Source organism: Mastomys coucha, unplaced genomic scaffold (genome assembly GCF_008632895.1).
Source record: "Mastomys coucha isolate ucsf_1 unplaced genomic scaffold, UCSF_Mcou_1 pScaffold4, whole genome shotgun sequence".
NCBI classification, from domain to species: Eukaryota; Metazoa; Chordata; class Mammalia; order Rodentia; family Muridae; genus Mastomys; species Mastomys coucha.
The window spans coordinates 42,223,114-42,245,245 of record NW_022196910.1 but is presented as its reverse complement, the minus strand read 5'-3'; the positions used below and the strand labels follow the sequence as shown (position 1 = coordinate 42,245,245).

General features: G+C 39.5%; 2 protein-coding genes across 6 annotated transcripts in view; both read left to right on the top strand.

The window, feature by feature from the left end:
• The window catches only part of Tbc1d15 (TBC1 domain family member 15), a 62,709-nt gene extending 61,587 nt beyond the window's left edge, over positions 1–1,122 (top strand). Inside the window, exon 18 of the mRNA XM_031350378.1 lies at positions 1,045–1,122. Within this exon, the coding sequence (XP_031206238.1) occupies positions 1,045–1,122 (78 nt within the window). The remainder of the gene's footprint in view (positions 1–1,044) is intronic.
• Positions 1,123–16,060: 14,938 nt separating this feature from the next.
• Positions 16,061–22,132, top strand: part of Tph2 (tryptophan hydroxylase 2) — a 114,829-nt gene continuing 108,757 nt past the window's right edge. For 3 of the 5 annotated variants that reach the window (XR_004112909.1, XM_031350083.1, XM_031350087.1), the window contains exons 1-4: positions 16,061–16,281; positions 18,156–18,299; positions 21,199–21,388; positions 21,476–21,579. Coding sequence is in view for 4 of the 5 variants with exons in the window: in XM_031350083.1 (XP_031205943.1) it covers positions 16,177–16,281; positions 18,156–18,299; positions 21,199–21,388; positions 21,476–21,579 (543 nt within the window). In the remaining variant the exon portion in view is untranslated. The remainder of the gene's footprint in view (positions 16,282–18,155; positions 18,300–21,198; positions 21,389–21,475; positions 21,580–22,132) is intronic. The other 2 variants (XM_031350086.1, XM_031350085.1) reach the window with 2 other exon arrangements.

Genomic DNA, 22,132 nt, shown 5'->3' with positions numbered 1-22,132 from the left:
AACAAATCCCGTTTTAATTGTAATTTGTTAACTATTGTACATATCATTAAAATAAAATCAAAGCTAAATTAGTGTTTTCAGTTACATTACACTTAGAAATGGCTGGTTCTTCATTAGAAAAAGTGGACCTCAGCATGTCACAGCCATCACGTCAGTGAGTCATGGATGCTACAACATGCATGACAACTCCTTTATATGTGAGCACACAGTTCATCAGTTTGCATGCTCATGGCATGTCACTGATGAAGCTGTCCTGTAATAGTTGTGTACATTGGGTTTTTTTCCTTCCCCAGAAAGTAAAGGTACCAAAGGAACTTTTCCCCTAGCCGAGTATTAACAGACAGTCATGGCCCTAGAACCGTTAGATGTAGGTTTTTAATATTGTGTGTTATCTCTTATCAGTTAATAATGAGTAAGCCTATTTAGAAGAATAAACTGCTCACAAGTACAACATCTCCAGCCTTTCATTTCCTGCCATACAGGAAATTGCTCAGAACATCTTGATGTCCTCCTTGTTCTTCCTGGACAGTGGGTGTTTGGACGTCTTTCTACGTAATACAATATCTACTTCAGATTAAAGAAAATTTAATATGTTTCATAAGTTGAACTTTTGTCAAGTTTTGTTATGAAACTGCTTGTTAAAAATATTTTTACTAAAAATATGCATTTCTTTTGAGCGCATTTTTTATATTATTTTTTATATGGAAATGGTAATGCATTAGAGTTGGCAAAATCTTAATCAGCCTATGAAGCCAGCTAGAAATACCATGTAAACAAGCTACTGGATTGCTGGAATATACAATTCAGGTACATTTCTTGGCACATCCTTTGAAAAGATCATTTTGGTGTTCACAAAATGTTCACACTCACATACGGTTTTAGTATGTATATATTTACATATCAGCATGTAGAATATGTATAATGTTAAGTGATACATAAAGATGTTTAATTTAGATTGTTTCTAATTTTACCTCCTTTAGAAACAAGACATATTTAAGGATCTGTTTTATTCATGTTTCTAAGAATTTTCATCTCTTTATGTAGGAAACTTTAGTTTTGGTTAATAGAGATTCAACCTTTTTCAGCAGTCCTTTTGGGAGAGTGATGGTTATGGAGCCTTGAGTGCCCAGTGTTTAGATGGGCACTAACTTGGCAGTCCTGTCTACCCATCCCTAGCATAGTCGTGTAAGTAACTCCTGGTGTTTGTGCTGACCTTGTGTGCGTGGATGTGCCAGGCACTCGAGCATGGGCATTTTCACTATGTGCTTTCAAAGGCGCTCAAACATCTTAGAATATACAAAGAAAGCCTTGTGTGCTTATGTGTGCGTTTTTATACAGAGATCATGATTTCACAAAAGCATTTTGAGAAAATTTTCTCTAAAGTCAAGAAGTATTACAAGTTACTTAATAGAATACTATAATTTATGATATGTTAATTTTATGTGCCAAACCTCAATTAAAATATTGAGTGTTCAGCTGTACTTCCTTGGTCTACACTATCCAGTTTCTTCAGACCTATGAATCAGAGTCTTTGAGAGTAGTGTTCAAAAGTAGGAATCCGAGCAATTTCCTGACTTCCCTTGAAGTCAAAGGATTACCATTATGTTGAATTTTTTAAAAATATTTTGAGGGGGCTGGAGAAATGGCACAGTGGTTAAGAGCACTGACTGCTCTTCCAGAGGTCCTGAGTTCAATTCCCAGCAACCACATGGTGGCTCACAACCATCTGTAATGGAATCTGATGCCCTCTTCTGGTGTGTCTGAAGACAGCTACTGTGAGCTCATATACATACAATAAATAATTCATAAAAATATATTTTGTTTGATGGTAAGGCATATTATGTTTTAAAAAGGTAGTTTATTGAAATTCTAACATAAATTTGCTTTAGTTACGCTTGCCTTTTAGTAAGAGGTGATAGCCTATTTTATGTAGATTATTCCCTTGAATTTTTTTTTTTTTTCTGAGACAGGGTTTTTCTGTGTAGCCCTGGCTGTCCTGGAACTCACTCCGTAGACCAGGCTGGCCTCATAGTATCTTATATTTGGTACCCGCAACATTCAGCAAGTATTCTAAGAATTTCTTCATGAGAAAGTGAAGAGATACTTTAATTACACCTTGATAAGAACAGTTCCATTGTGGTTTCCAAATCTCTGCATGACTGAAGACATATTACATAGTGCAATGCCTGACAGCAGAGGTGGAGTGCAATGGAAGCAGGACTCCTGGAGAGCCTGCGGGCCTCGCTGGGCATCCCTGGCTGTGGAGTGGGGACTATCTGTCTCCCGGTCCCTTCCTCTGACAGCTGTCATTCAGGAGGTTAAAGTTCAGGAGGTATCCAGTTACTGAATGTTTTACCATGAAACCTGTTGTGATTTCAAGCAATTCTGTCAATTTGCACTCAGTTTCTGCTTCCATTTTTTCTGGTCATCCATGTTTTCAAACATGTCCCAACATGTCTATGATCCCACTGTTCACTTCTCTGGTTAGCTCTCATAGCCTGGATTTCTGGAATCTTGAGAAGACTGCATGGCCTTTGTTGTACATGTTCTTCAGCAGGACATCAGCTGCTGTTGGACCAATATGGAGTTCATACCTACATTGGATGTATAGAGCCTACCCAGAGCCTGCTTCGACCTGATCATTCTTCAGCCAGAACACACAGAAGCCATCCTTCTGGCCCTTTGTGGCTCTATTTCAAAGCGTGTTTCCCATTGGATATCTCCTGCCTGCCCGTCAGCAGCTCTTGATTCCTTTTTCCGTCAGTGACCATTAACCAGCTGTTGTGTGGTTTCTTCTGAACAGCCCCATGACAAGTCTTTGCCCTGCCTGGTTTTTCATTTCCTCCTCTTGGATAGGGAAGATGTAGTTCTTTTGTGACTTTCTCCAATCACATAAAGACTTTGAAAACCAACAACATGTATATTCCTTGAGACTATCACTGGGGATGTGTCTCTGTTTATCATTAAATAAAACGCATGTGAATAAAGTCCAGTGAAATGGTTCCCACTTCAGTTGCAGGTAAAAAAGTATTACCCTCTTTGTTTGACCTGGCACTCTCACATTCTGCCTCATCTGAGAAATACCTGGTACTCTGGCTAGTCCAAGAAATGACAATTGCTGGCCTCTGCATTTGCTGAAACCAACTACAAGAGAAATTGAGTAGGTAACTGATCCATCTACATTTTAGCACTTGTGGTATAAATAGCCTACATCTTAGTGAGTATGAGCATTCCTGCCCTGTGGTGACTGGGTTTTCCAGACTATCCCAAAAATGGACTTTATGCCAAATATTTTCACTTTTTGTTCAAAGTCAATAGTTCATGTTCTGGGTTAGAGAGTCCAATGATGACATGCTGGATTTATTGTTTGAGTTCCAAGATGATAGAATTGTACTCCCTCTGATAATTCCAACATGATACAGAACACAATCATAGAAAGATTGCTGTGATCTGTCTAGTCCAACAATGGCTGTCACCTAATAGTCAAAGAATCCAGTAGTTGTTCAATCCATGAGCCCAGATGCCTTCATCTTCCATGTTGGAATCCTGAAGAAATACGCTCTAATTCCAGTGAAGAAATTGCCTTAGCAGCAGGATATATGAGCTTAGCAAGAATGAGAGCAAGCAGGCAAAAAGTAAAACTGCTGCTTCCATGTCTTGAAGGTCTGGCCCAGAATTAGTATAGGTTTTCCAACCTCAAGTGATTTATCCAGAGAAATCTCTCACAAGTCTACCCAAATGGGTTTTTAGTTAATTCCCATATGGTCAAGTTGACAACCAAGAACAGCCATCACATTCACTAAAGTTTCCAAGCCTATCGCTTTTGTTAGGTTGAGAGAGGTAAAAAGTGATTATCTGGAAAGAGTGAATTTGAAGATGGAGGATCCTTTTCCAAAGCCCATTTTTCTTACTGGGGTCAGTAAGGGACTTTTTTTTTCAAAGGAGAGCTTTAAGGAAGTAGAAGGAAAAAAAAGATCAAGAATGTATACTGGGAATGCAGGTGTGAAGATTGGCTGTATCCTGTTGCATCTCAAGCATTTCCATGTTGGAATAGGTAGACAGCCATTTTTAAGCTATACAAGGACAAACTGTCCTCAATGGCTTATTTGCAAGAATTCAAGTTATTATTATTTACATGTCATACAATATCTCCTTTCCCAGGTTCCCTTCCAAAATAAAAAATAAAAACAAAACAAAAACCACTGTTCCCATTAGTCCCATCATGTGTACTCTTTGGTTGGTCCTTCCCATATTCAATCATCAAATCCAGACACTATTGTGGATGCAGGCAAGCACTGGCTGACAGAAGCCTAAATATAGCTATCTCCTGAGAGGCTCTGACAGTACACGACTAATGCAGAAGTAGAGGCTCACATCCATCCATTGGACTGAGTACAGGGTCCCCAATGGAGGAGCTAGAGAAAGGACTCAAGGAGCTGAAGGGCTCGCAGCCCCTTAGGACAAACAACAATATGAACTAACTAGTACCCTCAGAGCTCCAGGGACTAAACCACCAACCAAAGATTTTAGGTTTTTAATTACTGTGTGTGTGTCATCTGTTCTGTGACATGACTGGTGAGCTACTATGGAATCTGTAGAACTACTGTGGAATTGAAGGGACTGTACTTACAATGTTGAGCAGCAGATAAGATACTTTTTGAGGGTTTCTCTTCGGTTTGAAACCAAGTGCAATGTGACTGTGACACTAAGCCCCCACTTCCTCATCTGCAAGTGGGAATAAAGCCCATTTCATTTGTGAAGAATAAGTGCATGTGAAAATGTTTAATGTGGTGCCCAGCATGATAGAACAGTAACATGTTCTAATGACATGCCAAAGAGTTATTGCCACTATCTTTGGGCATCTTTTAAAATCTTTAAGTGTGATATTTTTTCTTCCAAGACATACTATGCTGCCAATATAGCCTTGAGGCACCCTTCAGTTTGTTTCCTACTGAGGTCATTTTGATTTCAAATTCAACTTGTGTTCTGGCTTTATGGAGCTACTTTCTCACTGTCCCAATGTACATCACTGTCTCTATACTTCGGTTTTATCTTCAAACAAGCCTAACTGTGTTCACCTTTTATTGATTCTCTTTGTGAAGGTGGTTATGAGGACACCATGTTTACCTCCTATTTTACCTACTGATGCAGTATGATTCTCAAGCCCCATTTCTAGGTCAATATAACAAATTTCGCAAATACTGCAAAAAAAGGAAGCCCTGTCCCATAATACCTAGGCATGACAGCAGTAAACATTTTTAGTAGTGTGGGAAATGATAGTGTCTATTTAAGCATTTTTATTAGAGATCAAATTGATGCTTGAGGTTGTAGGCAGCTGGTTCTGTTTGCATGTAGGAGGCACAGAGGTTCTTGTGCTCACAGACAAGCACCAGGGAAACCAGGAATGTTGAACATGAAAAAGAGAGATGTAGAACTTAGTTTTTGCTCAGAAGTCTGGTATTAGAGGTGGTTAATAGCCTGGTGACCTCTGACTGAGACCACACTAGAGCCTCCCCCAAGACCCTTATCTATCGCTCAATCTATAATGCCCATCTTTATGGAAGATGTCACATGTACTTTACAGTTTTGATGTATCCATGTCTTTGCCTTCATTGTGCACATAGTATTGAATGAATTATCGCCACGATTTTTTCCCCCAGTAAGTTGTGCTATGTTTAAATATACCCAAAATAAACAACCAGTGTCTCAAAGTCTGAACCAACACTGGCTACTGAGTCATGTTGAACCAAGCTGCCTTCTTACCTGTCCTTGGTCATCATAGAGACCTACAGAGTTGTGCTTCAAAATTAGATCACTTTAGTGGGGTTGGTGCCAAACTGGCTTTCTTGGCTTAGTTTTAGATTGGGCTGTTTTTGTAACTCTGAATGGTTAATACAACCTCAAAGCTTAAGTACCTTTCGTTTATGTTTCCCTTCAAAATTATAGTCTATAAAGTGTATAAGGGTGATTGACAGGAATAAGTATGCTGTACCTAACTTGTGATGTGAAACAAGTGGCAGAAATCATGTGAGTGTAATATCACTCAGATCTCCTAGGAACACAGTGAGTGGCACTGACCATAATGGCTAAGAATGTTAAGGGGACAGGCTACTGAAGGTCAGAACAGTGGGGTTTTTCCATGTTCCAAAGAAAATGCTGACCTTCTAGCTCCCAAGCTTCTGCCTTATTTTTTATATTCATTTGTACATATTTAAATTGTCAGATAGCTATGTACTTCATTAACTATACATGTGTTGGCTGTGAATGTCTGGATGGAAAAGGAAATGATGCTTACGTGCATTTTTAAAAGGAAATCATTTCGGGTTTATTTCCTATTGTTGCTGAGCTCTTAAATCACGTGACATAAGCTCCAGAGTTACTTTCACATAATATAAGTGGTTAGAGAAATTAGTAGTGGATAACATTAACATTTAGCTGTGCCTTCTAAAGAACCTGAAGTACATAACCCCATAGAATCATATGTCAACGGAAAAAATCCAGACACACTGATTTTTGAGTTGGTATATATTAGAAAATTGAATTGGTATATATTAGAAAATATAATGGAAAACTCTTTCTATTGCCTTGCTCAGTGTTTAAGAGGCACAGATGTGAAGTACTGGACTGATGTTTTGAAATCAAGAAGACAAGTTATTCAAGGCAAAACCATCAGATTTTTGTGGAATCACTGCTGCTTTTCTCTCAACCCATCCCGTGCACACATCTCCCCTTAAGTAACTCTGTTGCCTGCCTTACACACTCTTATTGGGAAGTTGCAAGGCAAACTTCTATTTAAGTCATTATCCTGGAGGTCAAACTCAGGGCCTTATACATGCTAGGCAACTCATCTTCTGGAGGCTAGCACACCCAGCCTAATTTTCTCTTGGTGACTTTGTGTTTTCACTTGGTTTCTTATTTAGCCAGGATAGTGAGGATGTGTGGCACAGAAAGGAAGAATACAAAGATCTCAGTTACTCATTGTACTTAATAAACAGAAATTGATAGGACGGGAAACTTCCCGGTGAGGACCATAGACACTTCTACATCTCCTTGATTCTCAGTTTACACAGGTTACCTTTAATATTTATAAATACTTTTTCCATGTCTTTGTTTCTGTAGTCTGAGGCTGCTAATAAAGGCTGGTGGATAGTGATTTTTCTTGCTTTTATTATTATTTTTAACGACAAACGATACCTATGTTGAAAAGGCACTATATATACATATGTATCTCAGCCAGTCACCGCTATGGCCACTTATGGTCACATGGTTCTTTTCCACCTATAGGAAGTTATATTGGAGATCTTAGTTTATAATATTTCAATTTATGTTTCCCACTCCTTTTTTTCACTTCCTGACCTCTTTATTTAAGTTAAAATTCTTCCCAGTATCTTCCCTCATGACTAAAGACTTCCTGCACATTGACTATGCAGACAACCACAATGAAACCCAGTATCTACATTTCTTTAAATTCTGCCAAACATTCCCAGCCAATGCCTGATTTTGTGTAACTCTGGCTTCTGATTCAACAAGATACACGTGGGGATTTAACTAGCATTTTGAGCATCCAGTATCCACCATGTTAAACAGTTCATATACATTCAATTTAATCAGAATAGCAGTTCCACAAAGGTCTGATAAAAAGTGGAGCTAAGGCAAGTATCAGAGTTAAAATTTGAATTTAGGTTTATTAAAACCAACATGCTGTTTATGCAATACAGTTTAGGCATCTATATTGTAATCAAGACCATACATACATGTGGCTTTCATGAGAAATTGTATCTTCATCCTCTAGTACTACCCATTCTCTAGTCCCTCCTCCAAATGCAAATTTCCAACTGTCTGACTGCCTGCTATGATTTAACGCTCACACCCACATCCCATCATGACTTTGATTTTCAGTTTTCTTCATTAACTATTGATGTCTCATCTTAAAGGATGAGCTTGAGACTGAAGGAAAGGCCATCCAGAGACTGTTCCTACCTGGGGATCCATCTCTTATACAGACACCAAACCCAGACACTATTGCAGATGCCAAAAAGTGCTTGCTGACAGGAGCCTGACGTAGCTGTCTCCTGAGATGCTCTGCCAGAGCCTGACAAATACAGAGGCAATGCTCACAGCCAACCATTGGACTTAGCTCAGGATCCCCAATGGAGGAATTAGAGAAAGGACTGAAGGAGCTGAAGGGGTTTGCAACCCCATAGGAAGAACAACAACATCAACCAACCAGATCCCCCAGAGCTCCCAGGGATTAAACAACCAACCAAAGAGTACACATGGAGGGACCCATGGCTCCAGCTGCATATGTAGCAGTAGATGGCCTTGTCAGGCATCAGTGGGAGGACAAGCCCTTGGTCCTATGAAGACTCGATGCCCAAGTATAGGGAAATATAGAGGCAAGAGTGGGTGGGTGGGTGGATGGTTGAGTAAGCACCCTCATAGAAGCAGGGGAGTGGGATGAGATAGGGAGTTTCCGGAAGGGAAACCAGGAAAGGGGATAACTTTTGAAATGTAAATAAATAAAATATCCAATATAAAAAAAGAGATGAGCTTGTGCCTCTTCTCGTCACTATTCACCCCACCCCCACATTTATGTAAGCACAGGCTTTTCTTGCCTTTCTATGTTACCATACAGGTGAGATAGCATTGGTTAAGTTGGCATGTAGTGTGTGTATCGGTATGACTTTGTAAATGCTGTTTTCAATCGGATTGCTCCTCTTTGGATTTTTCTCATCAAGTTTTTTCTTTTTTCTTTTTTCTCACTTGTCAGTTTTCTGTGTTGTCACAAATCCAACCTCACACGCTACCAAGTATTCAGATGGGCTTCGCAGCAGTGGATGTCACTGGGCAATTGCATCACTGTATTTAGGTCTCAGTCTTAGTGTTTGTAGGCAAGATAGCACAAGAGACTTTCCCCCTTATCTGGCTTGAAGCTAAATATCTGGTTTTCCACCTTCTGAGTCCAGGAGCCTCACAATCCAGTTTGTGTACTTGCTTAATTACTTTCCTATATTTTTAACTGTGCCTGGTGTTAGATACCTGGTTTGTTACCTTTTTCCAGCATGCAAGCCTCTGTCTACAAAGAGAATGAGGAATCTGCTTGGCTTTCTGCAATGGAGGAGAAAAATAGAAGATTCTAACTTAATTTTTTAATATAAAAGTTTTACTGAGATATAATTCCTGTAACATAAAATTACTTTAAAAATTTCCCACTGTTTTATTACAAAAGTCAACATTTATAAGAACCACTTTTAAAGAATTCAGTTTATTGGCTTTTAGTATGTCCACAGAGTTATGCAACTGTGATGGTTAGTGTTGTCAATTTGGCAGAATCTAGAATTACCTGGCAGATGGATCTCTGGGCATGCCTGAGGGGGATTATCTTGGTTACATTAATTTGTGTGGGAAAATACATCATTATTGTGAATGAAACCATTCCCTGGCACAGGGGATCCTGAGCTTTAATGGAGAAAACAAGCCGAGCACAAGCCGACCTGCATTTATTGCTGTCTGTTTTCTGATCGTGAATCAAATGTGACAGGGCCTAGACTATACCCTTGAAGAGTAGTTAGCATAAACACTTTTATTCTTAAGTTGCTTTGTTCACAGTATTTTATCAACAGATGAAACATGTAAGACAGCAACTATCACCAATTTTTAGATTGTTTTCACTCCTTAAAGAAACCCCGTGGCAGTTCTCCAACTCTACCCTTGTATCCCCTGGCAATCATGAATCTGCCTTATTGGTTTTTTATGGCTTCTTTTCCATATAAGCAAAATCATGTGAACTCATGAGTCCTTGTGTCTACGTGCTTAGCACAATGTTTTCAAGGTACACCCATCAGGTGTTACTCAACTTACAGTAGATAATATTTTGTTTGTCTTCTCAGCAATTGGTGATATTTGGATTACTTTCTCTCTCTCTCTCTCTCTCTCTCTCTCTCTCTCTCTCTCTCTCTCTCTCTCTCTTAATTTTGAGATAGGGTTTCTCTATATAGCCCTGGCTGTCCTGGAACTCACTCTGTAGACCAGGCTGGTCTTGAACTCAGGAATCTGCCTGCCTCTGCCTCCCAAGTGCTGCGATTCAAGTCATGCACCACTACTGCCTGGCAATTACTTTCTCTCTCTCTCTCTCTCTCTCTCTCTCTCTCTCTCTCTCTCTCTCTCTCTCTCTCTCTCACACACACACACACACACACACACACACACACTCACTCTCTCTCTCTCTCACACACACACACAGATTTATTTATTTATTATATGTAATAAAGACTTTAGCTGTCTTCAGACACCCCAGAATCAGATCTCATTACAGATGGTTGTGAACCACCATGTGGTTGCTGGGATTTGAACTTAGGACCTTTGGAAGAACAGTCAGTGCTCTTAACTGCTGAGCTATTTCTCCAGCCCCGATTACTTTCTCTTTTACAAATAATGTTGTTGTGAACAATTGTGTACAGTCTTTTTTTGTGGTTATGTTTTTACTTTTGGGGGATGTATACCCTAAACAGTTGAGTTGTTGAGTTCTAGTTAATTTTAGTCTTGAGAAACTGTCAGGTATTCTTTTCAAACAACTATTATTTTCCACATACTTGGGGTAAAAACATCTAGGTCATACGATAACTCAATGAAGTATTGAATGACCACCAAACTATTACCTGAAATGACCACATCACTTCACAGAGCCACTGGCAATGTAAGAAAAGCCTATATTTTCTGACTCTCTAGCAATGCTACTTATCATCTATTATTTTTGATTCTAACAGTCCTAGCAGGTCTGAAGCAGCATCTCATTTTTTACATTTGATTTGCATTTCTCTAATTATTAATGCTGTATAGTATTTTTTCCTGTGCTTATTAACCATCTTATCTTTGGAGATGTGTGTATTCAGTCCTGTTTTTCTTTTTATTTTATGTGCATTGGTGTTTTGCCTGCATGTATTTCTGTGTGTCAGATCCCTTGGAACTGTAGTTACAGACAATTGTGAGCTGCCATGTGGGTACTGAGGATTGAACCCTGGTCTTCTGGAAGAGCAGCCAGTTATGTCAACCACTGAGCCATGTCTCCAGCCCCAATACTAACTCCTTTAATGTTGCTGAATCATAGGAGTTCTTTATTCTCAATAAGGTACAATCAATATTTTCTTCTATAGTATAGATTTGTCTTTTTGATAATTTCATACTTTACTATACTTATATCATTTCCCCCTTTACTTCCTCTACTGTCTCTGTCAAATTCATGGCTTCTGCTTCTTTAATTATTACTGCTTTACACACACACATGCACATATGCACACGCAAAACTTACGGAGTCCATTTATTGTTGCCTGTCTGTATGTGTGTGCCAAGTCCTGCACGGCTTCTGTGGAAGGGACAATGTGTTCCCACCTCTGATGCAGAGCCCACAGAGCATGGGTTTCCGCAAGGTAACCATCTGTCTGTCCATATGAAGTACCACACTGTATTGATGACTAAATTTGTTGTGGATTTTGGCATTGTCTGGCTACTGCTTCCAGACTCTGGACAACTCTTTCAGAGATGGTTACTAGGCATAAGGCTTTTTTTTTGTATAATAATGTATATATTTTCTTGCTTCATATTCTTCTTTCGGGAAATATTCTTCCTGCCAAGGCTAATGACTCCATGTGTGTCTAATGTCCTCAGCTAAATGGTAAATGCTGTGACTTTCAAGACAGCCATTAAGGCTGTGGGAAAGAGCTTTGAAAACATGAGTTCAAGAATGTATAATTTCTCAGCTATTTAAAATATAAGGATGCAGTATGAACTGTATGAGGGGCTTCATGGACCAAAAAGAACAAAGGCAGCTTCACTAGTGAGCAGAAAGATGCAAAGGCAGGCAGATTCCTGAGTTCAAAATTAGCCCAGGACAGAGCAAGTTTAGATCCTGGCATGGTGGGAATGGTAGTCTCAGGATGGGATCCCATCCAGCTAAACTTATTGTTTGTGCTAACAAAGGCAGGCAGATCTGTGAGTTCATTTGCTATGTTAAAAACAATGTACTTGCTGTCTCTAGGAATCAAGGGGCTAAAGTAATAAAATACTGATTTATACGATAATTAAAAGGGAACCCTGGTAAACAATTGAATTGATATGTAAATAAAAGACTGGGCTTCTGTCTTCAAGAGCTGAGCTATCCACACAGCTGCCTGTAGATCTAGCTCCAGCAGAACACAGAGCAGTCAGCTTGTACCCATGAATGACTTCAAGTCATTCTTTTACCTTTCCCCAACACCCCTTCCTCAGGAACCCCTCTCCTAGCCAGAGCTGTTCCTCAACACATGAACAGGGCTGATCCACTGGGATTGGATAACCTATCCAGTCTAATATTAGAGGGCTCATTCCAGCAGTCATTGGTTGCGTGTAGTTTTCAAACTGAGGAAAACTTATGAAATTTTCTCCATCCACACTGGCATTTGTCATCATGTAGATTTGTGTAGGTGACCATACAGCTGAAATTTTACGGGTCAAGTCTAGAAGGCACTCTTTTAGCAGCAGATGTTTGAGTCCTCTAGCTCTAACATTCTTTCTGTTCTCCTCTTCGAGGATTTTCCTTGAGCTGCAGATTTAAGGGTTGCATTACAGATGCATCAACTGGCACTAGGCACCCTATGATTAGCTCAGATTAGTATTTTCCCAGTGTATTATCTTGGAGCCTCTCCTGGAAAATTATTGACCACGAATACAGTGGATTATTTAAAGGCTATGTGATCTAGTCGATTAGTTCATATGTCTGACCATATGAAATACCACACTGAATTGATGACTAAATTTGTTTGTGGATTTTGGAATTGTCTGACTATTGCTTACAGACTCTGGACAATTCTTTCACAGACTCCTCTGTTTACTCATAATGCCAGAGACATGGAGCATATAGGGGATCCTTGAGTGTAAATCAAGTTGCTTCTCAGCAACTTTATTGGTAACTCAGTTTTCTTGTGTCTGCAAAGACTTTGATCACTCTTTTATATCCTGTTAAGCTTCTAGTTTTTGTTGCTGATGCTTGTGAACTTATATTATTCTTTTAGGCCTTAAAAAGAAAAGGAAAACTTTTATGTTGTTTCCATATTTCTTTAAAGTGAACAAAAGTGGTTACAGTATTGAATAGACTCAGCAAATACCTTAAATGAACTTTAATATTATTTTAAAGCAATTTATATAGAGTTTTACATAACTTATTTTGTTCCTATTTTCTCCTTTCCCACTTCCTCGCATATCCTTACCAGTTTCTCATGTACTCTACTTTATGTCCTCTTCCTCCCTCTCCTCCTCAAAAACATATCCCAAACTGAAAACAAAACAGAGCAGAACAAAAAAAAAAATCAAAACAAACAATCAAAACACTCTGCTTTCTCAGCATTGATACCTTGAAGGAAAGTGTTTGATAAAGACATTTCAGTTAGTGACGACTACTCGAAGGTCCCTCATCCTCTGTTCATTGTCCATTGTTGGTCTTTGTCTTAATTAGCATCTATTCCAAGAAGAAGCTTGCCTGGTGAGGGTTGAATGGTCCACTGATCTGCAGTTACAGCATGCTTTCACCAGCTCCCATGCTTGCGTAGGGGCAGTAGCCTCTGGACTTTTACCACTTCACATTTCTGGTTCCTTTCATTGCATCCTTTATCCACTATCTTAAACCAGGCTGTTGTATTCTGGGTGAGATATTTTAAGTTTAACTTTCTATCTTCCATTTTGAAGTCCTCTTCCTAGTACGACTGTTCTGAAATAACACTGTGGTTACATGACTGCACTGTAGGAAACCTTTCCAATCGACTTTCAGTTACAAGAAAAGGTAACAATGTCATGGAGATCTTGTTCTCTAGATCTTGCTTCCCTTTCTAACTTGTCTCATGGGCTCATCCTTTCCCTACATCTAGATTACATCATTTTTGAACAATAATGGTTTCCTACACATTTTGTTATGTTGTTCCCTATATTTCAAACCATCTCCTTGCTGTTTTCCATTGCCAAAATAACTTTTAAAAAGTCAGTTCAAACAACTCCCTCAAGAGTCTCAGGACTCCATAGCATATGTGGTACTGACCACTCTGTGCCTTGTGCTTTTTGTGTCTTCTGCAGAGAGGTTGACACCCTTTGTTCTACTTGGTTATTGCACAACTTGATTCTCTCAGCTGGACTGTGATCTCTGTGGGTCAGTGCAGTTTTGGACACTTATTTGCGTCCTCAGGAGTTAGTTTCCAATGCTTAATATAAACTCAGGGATCCACAAAATTTTGTTGAGTTGTACATTTGTTCTTATGAAAGGCTCTATATAGTCTGTGATCTGTTGAGTCCACTTTTCTTCACATCCTTCTCTTTATTTGAAGTACTTGAGGACATTGTACAGTATAATGGTAGAGAACATGGATCCTTGCCACAACCTGCAGGACTTAAACAACAGGGTTCTCTAGGGAAGGGAACAACAACAACAAATTGGGATCAGGAGACACAAAGGAAGGAGATGAGACAAAAATTCTGTTCAAGTCTCAGTTTACTCTAGGGAAACAAAGAGCTTAAAAAGCTACAGACCACATGGTATTTGCCCAGGTGCATGGACCAAACCGGTATTATCACTTGGTTAACGTAAATGGAATGTCCCCATTGTCCAGAAAGGAATGTCCTCATTGTAAAAAGTCCAGAAAGCCCCCTATCATAAAATGTCCCAAGTCAATTACAGGAATGGAAGCAAGATAGTGGAAGAAATGAAAGAGTGTTAGTTAATAGACGATGGCCCAGGGACAAGATGGAGATTGAGATGTCAGGGGCTTTTGGGTCCCAACAGATCTTGAAACCAAATTGCCTGAATTAAGATCCTACCTTGGACATTCTTTATTTGTGTGAACATGTGAACCTTTGTCAATTTACCTACAGCTTTTGAGCCTTAGTACACACACACACACACACACACACACACACACACACACACACACACAATCAGCAACTCTCTGTGAGTGTTGTTATGATAACTGATCATGTTCTGATGTATAAATTCATAATAGAAAGTGTTCAGAATATAGGCACTTAGCATTGTCAATTATCATTTTTTATAATTACTTCAGTTACTTTATTAATATTTGCTTTTCCTATTAGCCTCTCAGTGCTGCTCTTCAGAGGAAATACAAGCTGAATGATTATTTCCAGAGTTGGATCAAATAATAATCCTAAATCCTCAAGTCTCCAGAAACAATTAAAATCCAGTGTTAACATATATATTTTTGTTCTGAACAATCCTCATTTTGTTTTCTATATAATCAAACTGTACAAGTTCCAGATTTTGTTTAGTTCTTCAGTTAAACATGTACTTTTGGTTAAGAATTTTCCATTCTTCAAAGGATTGGCAAGTTTTCCTGTGGCTTTCTAAAGTTGGAGAAGTACAAATATAATTTTGTCTATGCCTGTCAGATTGCTAGGTCTGATCAGGTTATAGATGGAGAGCAACAGAATTGTATCAGAAAAGTATCCAAGGAATGAGGGCCTATGGGCATTTTGCTTCCATATATTTCTTACTTAATGAAGAACATTCTAGAAGGTTAGCATCTGAGCTAAGTTCAAGCCTCGAATTTCAATAACCTGAATATCATTCTACATGGAGACACTACAGATTTTGGAAACAGACCTCTTATGAAAGCCATCACATATACACACATGTAAAATTTGCACATCATAACTTCATGCTGCAGAAAAGCCTTTCTTAAGTCATTTTCTTTTAAAAAGCACAAAGCACTTAAATAGTTACTTAAAGACTGAATGTAATCTTCCAATAGCAGGCCTGAGAGTTAAAATTAGACGACGGCTGTTTGGTTGAACGAAAAAATAATAATAACCCTGATGTATTGTTCCCCACCATCTCTTCCCAAAGAGCTACTCGGCCTACGAAACAAACAAATCTCATCATGAGCACAGATAACCCCAGGCTTTAGACGTAATCTGACTGTAGCCATCAGCAACCAGAAATGAGTTTTTTTCTAATCAGCTTTCCATCAGTCCTCAGTCACTAATATAAAGGAACACAGGGAGGGGAGGAGGCTCATTGCTCTTCAGCACCAGGGTTCTGGACAGCGCCCCGAGCAGGCAGCTGCCACTGTCTTTGCTCCATCTCTGCCAAGGCTGCCCCTCTGGTCCCCCCTGCTGCTGAGAAAGAAAATTACATCGGGAGCCATGCAGCCTGCAATGATGATGTTTTCCAGTAAATACTGGGCCAGGAGAGGGTTGTCCTTGGATTCAGCGGTGCCAGAAGAGCATCAGCTACTTGGCGGCTTAACAGTGAGTATTGAGTCTGGCAGTCTCTGTTCTCTAGGGTATCAATTGTCTTAACCTCACCATATGGTCACCTGCTGTAGAGTAAGCGTACAGTTCAATTCCCTCCTCCTCAGTAGTCTTGTCTTACTACCTTCCTTCTGTCTGCCTAGCTGGGCGAGTTGCTGGGAGATAAACTTTCCTCAAATAGAAAGTGAAGTTTCCTATCACAAAGAATGAAAGATTATGTGAACCAATGTGCTAAAGTCACTCCTCCCTCAAAGTATACAATTTGAAAGGCTGATAAGATTTGGGAGAAAGAATTAAATACATCTCTTTGGTTTCTACAAGGCAATATTGTCTCCTATGCCATACAGAACTAATATGTATACTCTTGGGATTAAGTACAGGTTTTGGAATAAAAGAGGAACTAGAATCCTTTAAAGGTTTTCCTGCATGCCATATTACTCCCTCTTTAAAGCTTAATTGATGAAATAGTTAAAGAAGCATTCTGCTTGCTTCAATATTTACAAGATTTGTATGTGTGTGTGTGTGTGGGTGTGTGTTTAAAATACTAACATTAAAGAATGGTATTTGAAAAGTTACAGTTCTTGCAAAGGTTTAGATATTAATTTGAACAAGTTATGAGCTTTAATAAACACAGTGCTTTTGATTTGCTAACATGCAATAGCATACATATCCAGGGTTCTGTCATCAAAAATTTAAGGGACGCTTCACAGATGTCCTTTCTGTTTATCAACCAATTGCAAATTCAGCTTGTCGGAGAAAAATCGGGCTAATGCCATAGCTCCGAATATGTCCATTCCATTTATTACTGCACAAATGCTGAAAAACAGCCACAGCAACTTTCTTAGCACTATTTAAGTCAATTTGTGAAAATGAGGCCAAAATGCAAAATAGATTTTCTAACACTCAAGTATCATGAATATTTGGATGAGGTGTTACATTGAGAAATTCTGAGGTCGTAATAAACTGCAAGGAGAAAAACCACAAAAAACCCCTCAGTTATGGTTAATGTATGACACTTTCCCATAAAAATGCTTCTTGGACATACAAGACCTGGGTGTTACGTGGAGAGGAGGGAGCAGCTGCTGAGAATATGAAGACATTTTGAGCTTCTAATGACCAAACAAACTGTCGAATGCCAGTGCCAGCATTAGCTTCTTCTCTCCCTCAAGTCATAAATAATAAAACATCCATCCCTATTATATATAAACTCAGTGAGTGAGGTTATCTTAATGCATGGAAATAAATCCAGTAGAGAAATAGAAGGAAGACAATGGCAAACCGCTTATCACTGGGTTCCATGTAAACATGCAGATCTTAGTTTGTTCTATGAGGATATAGTAAACTGGTGTGAGATGGTGGTACCCCACCATTAGCTAGGAAGTCAGGTCTCTGTTTGCCCAACTTTGCATCCTATGTAATGAGTACAAAACAAACCATCATAATCTTACATTGTCTGTCAAATGGAACATTCCCAGACTTGTTTTTTAAATTCTGCAATGTCTGATTTGCTAGGCCTGTTATTTCTATCCTTAGCTGGGAAAAGTTACTTATAACTCAAATTGTCGTGTGTGCTCCTAATGGTTAGCGAGCTGGTTCTCTTTCTTCTGCCTTTCCAACTGCCAGTCCTATATGTGGCTAAAATGTAGTAGCCACATTCCAGACTCAATTGTCCACGGAGGGATTGGTTGGCACGCTCTTCTGTCATGGACTTCCTCAGTGAGCAGGCAGATTCAGACTTGGGTGCAATGGCAACTCCACTTTGAGTTCGTATGCTAGGTGGGGTTTGCAGCATTTAAGAGGAATCTCTGGATAAATTAAATCATGGAAATCCCTGGGATATAACTGACTCTTGTGCTTCTACTTTCTTGAAGCAGAATAAGGCTGTCAACAGCGAGGACAAGAAAAGTGGCAAAGAGCCCAGCAAAGGCAACACTACAGAGAGCAGCAAGACAGCGGTTGTGTTCTCCTTGAAGAATGAAGTTGGCGGGCTGGTGAAAGCACTAAGGCTCTTCCAGGTAAATGCAGAGCACACATCCTTCTGCATCCTCAAAGTGGCTGTGTGCCTGGTGACAGACCTGTCACCTGTTATTAAGTCATCTCTGGATCCATTTCTGGGTAACATGGCAAAAGATTCAAAGGAACCAAATGTCACAAAGCTTTAAAAATGGAGTTTACTCTGCCTAGCAGTGAAATAAGTAGGTTTACATGAACTGTGATTTATTAATTCAGATTCAGCCTATAGCAACTTCATTAACTTGTTGCCAGGTGAAAAGTCTGTACCTCAAAAATGTGAGCTTTAAAGTGGAAAATGCAATATATACACATATACATAATGCACACATACATATGCACAACACACATATACACACAACACACAAATACACAACACACACATACACACACAAGGCACACACAAAACACACATTCCTATACATACATACACACACAAAACACAACACACATATACATACACATACATACACACATACACACACAAAATACACACACAACATACACATATACACACACAGACACAGACACACAGTGCTTCAAAATATCAAAAGTCTTTACCCTGCTTTGATTTATTAAATTTGAACTGTACACATGTAATAAGAGCATATTTGTTGCAAAAAAAGGGATATATGAGCTCAGGCACTTATTCTCGTAAGCCCCATCTCATGAACGTAATTAAGGGAGTGTCTTATAGAAAGGTATGGCATAGTCCCTGGCATGAATCTTTGTTTTGAGTCATAAATGAAGAGCTTGGGTGAGAGGACGAACACCCTGTACACCTGATGCCTTTTTCACCTGAAGCAAAAACCCCTTACAAATTGCACTTTGTGGGAGTGATGGCTGGTCACCAGAGCTGTGAGATAAACAGTTGGGCTCCTTCTAGTGCCTTAGGCTGCTGTGTAGTAGACACATAGTTAGGGGATTTGGACCTGTGTTCTGCTGGGTTGGCGAACTGCTCTGTGCTCCTCGGTTTGATTTCCTCATTTGTAAAATGGCAATGATAATAATTCCTACCTAACTGGCTTATTTGGATGAAGTAATTTTGTAAAATGCAGACAGGAAGTGTTATTTGTGATGCCTCTAGATGACCATAGATTGGGAATTAATCTGACTCGGAACATGTTTCCTTGTTCCCCTTTGGCCCTGAAGAAAGGATCAGGTACCGTAAACATTGTTAATAGAAATCTAGAGTAGTATTTTACACATAATTATGCCATGTAGGGCTGTGTCCATACGGTGCCTGAAGGCAAGCCAATTCAATTTGACAGCTGGGTGCAGCAGAAAAAAATCCCTGGAGAAGGGGTTCGCACTTTGAATTTGCACTCTGCCATCCGGTATTCACCAGGTCTTAGCTGAACCACTTAACCCATTGGGACCTCCGTGCCCAGTCTAAAAATACCTACTCTGATTTAACCAAACCTTAAAGGCCACAAATGGCACAATGAAAGCGGAGTCTCTTGGGCCTTGAACTTAATATTGATCCCACTTTCATTATTAGGCAATTTATAAAATAGAGTATGATCGCAAAGCTTAATAAAAACAGAAATAGAACATCCAGGATTGTATCAGAAATGATGCGGGACCCAGGTGCAGTCACCAAAGTAATGGGGCAGTGTGTGCATATGGAGTAGAGCATGGAGAGGGGACCTTAGGCTACAGTTATCAAAGGAGAAAAGTGTATCAATGGGAGACTTAAACCAGATTTTTAAGCATTAAAGTTATTCCTGGAACAGCTTGTTAAAAAAAGATTCACAAAATGACAGCTGCAGAATATATCTTCCAGTGAAGCTAGCCAGGAGGATGCCAAAGACAGTTCCAATGTGGTTCTATTTAGGGGTTATTGTTACTGAGTCTTGCCTCTTCACTCCTCCCGAGTTGTTTCCCTTTTCGCCTGGAGATTCTCCCTTGTGTTCTATTCCTGTTTCCATTTTTCTCCCTTAAAGCTCAGACTATGCTTTGATGAATATTTTCCTAATCTTAGGCATTTTGCACACCACCTGTTTACTGCCTGTCATTTCAAAGATTCACTTTTAAAAGAAGAGTTACTTTATTTTTATATTTTTAAATTATTATTATATACAGCAGGGTCTTGCTCTGTGGCCTAGAAGAATTTGCCTCCTGCCTCCACTCTCCGAGTGCTGGGATTTTTATGAGTCATTATGTCTGACTCTAAATGATTGCTTTATTCTTAAACATTATTTTAAAAGTAAGCCTTTTATTGTTATAAAATTAAGAGTTTGCATTTTGTGTTTCTCAAGAGTATGGAAATACACATTTTAGGATATTACTTTATGGTAATGTAATAGACAATCTAATCTCCTTGTCAATAACCATGCTGTAGTCATGGGATGTGTGCCTCTCTGAGAAGTGATGCCAGGTTATATCTCATAGTGTCTTTTATATGCCTTCAATGCCATCTGCTTTTGGGTATGAGACAGGACAACCTATTCAAAGCCGTGATAACTTGCCTCTCTCTCTCTCTCTCTCTCTCTCTCTCTCTCTCTCTCTCTCCCTCTCTCTCTCTCTCTCTCTCTCTCTTTCTTAAGGATTTATTGACTTATTATATATAAGTACACTATCACTGTCTTCAGATACACCAGAAGAGGGCATCAGATCTCATTACAGATAGTTGTGAGCCACCATGTGGTTGTTGGGATTTGACCTCAGGGCTTTTGGAAGAGCAGTCATTGCTCTTTACCTCTGAGCCATCTCTCCAGCCCTGTCTTTCTTATTGATAAAAAAAAAAATAGCTGGAAAAGTTCACATCTATTAATCAACCAAAGCATAGTCAATGCTCTTCCATAAGTCCTTGACACTTTACTCTTTGATAGCCTCACAAGATGAGCACTCCATTTGTTGAGACCTGAGTGTGATTTAGAGATATTCCTCATATTTCCCCAGGAGAAACATGTCAACATGCTTCATATTGAATCCAGGAGGTCCCGGAGAAGAAGTTCTGAAGTTGAAATCTTTGTGGACTGTGAATGTAGCAAAACGGAATTCCATGAGCTCATTCAGTTGCTGAAATTTCAGACCACCATTGTGACACTGAATCCACCTGAAAGCATTTGGACAGAAGAAGAAGGCAAGGGTGATTGTTTTTCTTTATTGGGTGACTTTGGAATATGACAAATGTTCCAAAGGCGAGTTAATATTATCAAACCTGCACTGTTTTCAGCAGAACTAGAGGATGTGCCGTGGTTCCCTCGGAAGATCTCTGAGTTAGACAGATGCTCTCACAGAGTCCTCATGTATGGCACCGAGCTTGATGCTGACCACCCAGTAAGTGTCTGTTTCACTTGCCCTCTCCTGGCTCTGCCATTTTCTGGAAACTGTGCCGTGTTCTGTGCTGTAACGCTTTATTGTAGAGTCATTTCATGTTTATCCCTCATGACCGAGAGCAGGCTTTCAGATGATTAAGTTTCCCTGTACATGTGTTGGCATGAAGTAGGTTAGAAAGATGGCACTCTCACATAGAGTTTATTTATAAAATGGCTGGGTAGAGGAGGAAGTTGTACGCCTTGGAGAATATTTCTGTGGAATTAGACAGCCTAAAATATACTTGCGGATGGTGACCCTTGAAAGAACGGTGAACTGAAATTGATCACACCTTTGGGAAACTAGGAAGGACTAGATATGATGGAGCTCGGTGAGAGAATAAAATTCTTGCCATTTTCCCTGACTGGAGGTAGTTAAGAGCAGAGTTATGTCTTGACTTCAGTCTCAACGGAAAGGCAGAAGAGCTTTAAAATAAGGCCGTGATGGAAGAGGCACCCCTTCTCACACCTACTCTGGATCTATCTACACCGTTCCCTCCTCGACTCCAATAAAAGTG